The sequence below is a fragment of the Onychomys torridus genome, unplaced genomic scaffold (genome assembly GCF_903995425.1).
Source record: "Onychomys torridus unplaced genomic scaffold, mOncTor1.1, whole genome shotgun sequence".
Classification (NCBI taxonomy): domain Eukaryota; kingdom Metazoa; phylum Chordata; class Mammalia; order Rodentia; family Cricetidae; genus Onychomys; species Onychomys torridus.
In genome coordinates this window covers 8,013-13,555 of record NW_023413368.1, presented here as the reverse complement: position 1 = coordinate 13,555, position 5,543 = coordinate 8,013, and the positions used below count along the sequence as shown (strand labels likewise).

The 5,543-nt window shown below is 44.2% G+C and overlaps 1 gene segment (V, D, J or C); it reads right to left on the bottom strand.

Annotated features, from left to right (window-relative positions):
* Positions 1-4,685: 4,685 nt before the first annotated feature.
* On the bottom strand, positions 4,686-5,320 carry LOC118576265. The segment is given in 2 exon segments: positions 4,686-5,104; positions 5,269-5,320. Coding segments are annotated over 2 exon segments (471 nt in total).
* Between the last annotated feature and the right edge of the window lie 223 nt (positions 5,321-5,543).

Genomic DNA, 5,543 nt, shown 5'->3' with positions numbered 1-5,543 from the left:
ATTTAAAAGTTTTTTCTCATTTTACATACCAACCACAGTTCCCCCTCCCTGCCCTTTTCTGGGTTATTCCCCACCTTCCCCCTCCATTCACCCCTCAGAGAGGGTAAGGCCTCCCAGGGGAGTCAACCAAGTTGAGCAAGTCAAGTTGGGACAGGACCAGTAACCAGATGGGAGCCAGTATCTCTTTAGAAAGATGTAGATTCTTTTGGTTAATTCCTCAGGAGTGGTATAGCTAGTGTGTCAGGTGTATGGTCAGCATTTGGAGGAACCTCCATACTGATTTCCACAATGTTTACACCTGTTTTCATTCACAGCAGTGAATAAGTGTTCTCCTTCCTGTCACACTCTCAGCGGGTGTCCTGGGCCTTTGGTTCTTAAAAATCCCTCCTGCTGCTTCTCTATGGTATTCCATGAGCCTTAGGTGTAGGATTGCATTGTTGATGTCTTAACTGGAACTAGAGATGTCGCAGCCACTTATGCTCTGCATTGTGACCAGTTGTCAAACTCTGCAGTGGCCCCTATATGCTCCAAAATGAACCTTCTGTGATGAGGTGTGAGAACTACACTTACCTCTGTGTATAGTTATCAATATTTAAAGTACTGTTAGAAGCTGTACTGACTTAGGATAGTGGCGATAGTAAGTTCTCCTCTTAAGTCTATGACCTCTCCAGACATGCATAGTTAACTAGGTTTACAGTATTGGGCCTAAATTCCTTCCTTTGAGCATGTCTTAAATCCAATAAGACATATATTTTTAGTTTCCATCAAGATAAAGTTCTACTATTGCACCCTTGTGGATGTTCTTTCCATGATGGTCATTTTTTTTTCACAGAATTTATACAATTTGGTAGGAATATGTATTGCTTTTCTCCCTTGGAATCTTACATATACTTGAAAACTCATCCTCAGAAAGGAGTTTTCAGGTCAATTCTAGCTAAATTTCTTCAAGACTTAAGTCTCATTAGCAAAGGGTTGTTACATACAATCAAGGCAATCAAAGCCAATAGCAATAGCCTATCTCATTTGCAAGAGACACTTGAAGTCTCAATGAACAGCTTGAAGGCAGGATTCCTGTCGGGGCCTGCCGACAGTCAGCTGGGCAAATGGGTAGAGGTGTGCAGATTGAAGAGACAATGACGAAGACAGAAAAGAGTTGAGAGGTCTGCCAGTCAATGTCAGACAGCCCCGAGTTTATTTCACAGCCAGCTTATATACAGTCTTGAAGGACAGAGGTAGATCAATGCACAGCCCAGGCATTCAACTACTATCTACCCTGCCTTGCATCAAGGAGCAAGCAGTTTCTTTTTCTATCTCCAAGTACCTCTGGCTGGCATCAGCAGCCTGCATCTAGCTAGATAGTGTGTTCCCTCTTGTGGGCTAATCAGAACTTCCTCACAGCCTTGGAGCAAACAAGCTTGAACTCTATTGACTCAGAAGAGACTTAGATTCAAACTGGGAAACTGAGTCAGTTGTGGCCTCCCACTGATTCCCATGCCTGGCACTGAGGTTTTTAATTAGATTTAGCATTCATTTTAGGTTGACAAGCTCTCTTTTTTTCATTTTTCTTTATTGAGAAATTTTCTACTTACTCCACATTACCCACAGACCCCCCTCCTCCCACTTCCCACCCCCACCCGTCTTTCCCAAGCCACCCTGCATCCCCACACCCCCAAAATTGAGGACTCCCTTGGGGAGTCAGCAGAGCCCAGCACACTGAGCCTAGGCAGGTCCAAGCCCCTTCCCACTGCACCAAGGCTGTGCAAGGTGTGGATTCCAGTGCTCTCTTATGAGAGAGTCTATTCTATTATGTGACATTTAAATAGTTTCTGGAATTTAAACATGCATTTGACATTGTATTTTGCTTCTTAGCCAATAAGATAGCATGTACTTCTTTTCTGCTCTTTCTGTACACAAATATGAGTCTTTCTTGAGGGACACAATAGTCATCGATTTCAGATCTTCCTTCTATTGCAGAGAGATAAATATGAGTTCCAGAGCACCATACTTTAAGTATTTTGTTTCCAGAATTGAAATGGAACAAAACTTTGGTTCCTTCCCCATATTTCAGAAGAGTTATCTGAGAATCTAGCTCTAATCTTAACTGACTGACTACATCACATCCTCAGGATTTAGGCAAAGTGCAAAGACTTATGAGAGTGGGCAGCCTGACTCCTACATGGTGTGTAGGAAAGAGAAGGAGCTGTCTCTTGAGCATTCCAACAGCTGTTTCCTTAGCAGCTTCACTAATTGAATACTGTTGGGGAGTGAGAAAGTTTTAATGGGAATGGCCCCATAGGCTCAAAAATCTGAAGGTTTGGTTCAGAGATGGTGGACTGTTTAGGAAGGATCAGTAGGTGTGGCCTCAACAGAGGAGGTGTGTCACTGGAGTGGGCTTTGGGATTTTAAGTCCAAGCCAGATCCAGTCTCTCCCTCTCTGCCTATTGCTGGTGATCAGATAGAAGCTCTCAGCTACTGCTCCAGGGACATGGCTACTACCTGCTTCTATGCTTGCCACCACAATCATCATGGCTCACCCTCTGAAGCTGTAATCAAGCCCTCAATTAAGTGCTTCCTTCTGTAAGTTGTCTTGGTCGTGGTGTCTCTTCATAGCAATAAAACAGTAACTGAGGCCACAAGTCGGACTGAACTCTCTGTACCATGGACCAAGGAGAGGAAGAATCTAAGCAGCTTGCAGAGCGAGACTGGAGCAGATTTTCAAATACTAAAGCCTATATTCTTCATGTGGTCATCAATTTGTAGGGTAAGAACAGAAGGTTGCAGGACAATTAAATCATTAATTTTTGTAAGACTCCTTGTTAGAGATAAATGCCATGTCCAGGTTTTCCTGCAGATGTTTTTCTCTGAGAGGTCCTCCCTTAGGGAGAGAACAGTATTTCTGTGGTTCAAAGCCTGGGCTGTCTCAGCAATCACTTAAATCTTATCCTATCAGAGTATCCACAGTTTCCTAGGTTTCTAGGAATCTGACCAGAGATATGTCACTATTTTTCAGGGCCTGGGTAGACCCCACTGAGAGAAGGCACACAGCCCTCCCTCACAGGCCACGCCCCTCAGCCTCCTGCACCTGGTTTGTGTGCAGCTTCCCCTGCAGTCCCCCTCACTGTGTCCCTAGAGCACAGTAGTACAGGGCAGAGTCTGCCAGCTGCACTGAGGACTTCTGCAGGTGGAAGGAGCTGCTGCTCTTATGGAGAGTGGCCTGGAACCCTTGGTGCTCTGTCCTCTGGTTGTCTGTGGCGCTCCTCAGGAGTAGCCGAGGGCCTTTGTTGGGATATTGCACATACCAGAAAACCACAGGAGCTGAATAAGTAGTCTGATAGGTGCAGTTCAGGATCACAGGCAACCCCTCTGTGACAGTGACTGGGCTTTCTGTCTGGGTCACTAAGTCACCATAGCTCCTCCCTGAAAATGAATAAATAAATAGATAAATAAATAAATAATCCTTTTGCTATGTGAGGAAGAAGGCAAAGACTTCTGGAGTTGTAAGAAAATGACATCATCCACACTTAGGATAAATGTAACTTACTGAGCATGAAGAGGAGCAGGAGAACTGAGCAGGTGTCAGGAAGCATGTTCATAGGAGAAAATGACACTTGGTTCTTGAGCGCACCAAGCTCACAGGGCAAGTCGCCTGCAGGACCTTACTGAAACTCCTCACTCATAAACAAGGACCTCCTTCTGCACAGAGACAGTCTGTCATGTGAAGCCACCACCTGGATGAGAGATATATTAACCACATCTGAGGAGACAGCGCACTCTGCTGATTTCCCTTCAACCTGCCCCACAGATGTCTGCACAGCACGTTGTGAATAAATTTGAAACTTCCCCTAAAGGAGGCAGGTCTCAAGTCCACGATGGATTCCTGAAATCATCAATGTTACTGAACTATGTGTATGCAATGGTATTTAGTATGAATATGCATAAAATAATATACATACATGTATAAACACACACATACTCCCTACCACTGATGAAATTTATTTACTTTTCTCATCTTATTAGTTCTTAGAGAATGTTACGCAATGAATGTTTTTGTTTTTTTTAATATTCTCCTGCTCCCTATACTCCTGCCAGATCCAGCCACTCTTCCCTACCAACCAAGTCCTCCTCCTTTTAAAACAAACACCTCAACATTTGCATTATAGTTTGTCCTGCCCATATTCTCCTGGATATATGGCCTTCAGTGGAGGGTGGTCTATGCTCCAGGGGCTGCATTTTTAAAGAAATCTATTCTCTATTCCAGCAGCTACCAACTGGCCTTAGCTCCTTATCTAAGGGCAGGATGTGCACCTTCCCTCTGCCCTACTGCAATTGCATCTGGCCTGATCCTTTGCAAGTCTTACGTGTGCTGTTCCTCACCTCTGTGAGTTCATTTGTGCAGCTGACCTGCTGAGTTCAAGAAAACACTGTCTCCTCATAGTCACTTCCCAACTATGGCTCTAACAGTCTTTCCACCTTCTCTTCCTCAGTGACCTCTGACCATCTGATGCTGAGCATGCCACAACCTCTTCTTCTCTGAAGCACAGTGAGTTCTGGTTCTCTATGACATTCACAATGTCCTGTAGCCAGAGAAAGGGGATGATGAAACTGTATTTCATTTTTTTAAAAATGGAAAAAACTGTCCTAAGTTGTTTTGAATGCCTTTAAACTTTGTGTGTTTAATGTCTACACTACAGTTGGCACTTGCCAACTAACAAATAGCAAATGTACTGGAAGACCTGCGACACAGGATGTGAACAGGGCTCCAGGCCCTGTGGCAGGTTTGAGGACAGGCTACAGATGCCTGTGGAGCAGTATGCACTTGCAGCACAGAAGTACATGGCAGAGTCTCCAGGCCGGGTGTCTGTGGTGTGCAGGGAGAGGTGTTTGGCTTTCTTATCCTGTAAAATGATCAGTCTTTGCTCCTGCTTTCTTTCCACAGTTGAATAAATGTCAATCATGAGCTGAGGATGCTCTCCAGGTCCTTGCTTATACCAAGGGAAGTAGGTCAAAGCACCATCTCCATAAGTGCAGTTGACGACAGCCTTGGCTCCTTCCTGGACTCTCAGAGTGGAAGGATGCTGCTCTACCTGCTCACCTTGGCGCACCCCTATATAGAAAGATGGAATGAAAAGAGAAAAGTTCTCAAGTCATCACTATCCAGGATTCTCTTTTTTTATACTAACTAGAGAAAATCTGAATAAAAATAGAGTTCCTCCTTGATGTCTCAGAAATGCTTAAGGAATATTCTGTGGCTGTAAAATTTTAACTCACCATCCAGCTGCAGCCACAAGAACATGAATAAAGTAGAAACAAATGTCTTCATTGTTATTCCAATTAAACCAAGATCCAGGGTACAATTGGGATGACTAACAGGTCAGCTACAGCTACCAGTGTGTTGTTCTTTCTCAGGAACAATTCTACTCTTGAGTCATCCAATCAGCCACTGAGAGTAAAACTGTGCTTCTGCCCTAAGCCTATACAATCAGCATAAAGAAATGAATCCTTTACATACTCCCCAGCAGCTGAGGTCTACTACCACCATGTGG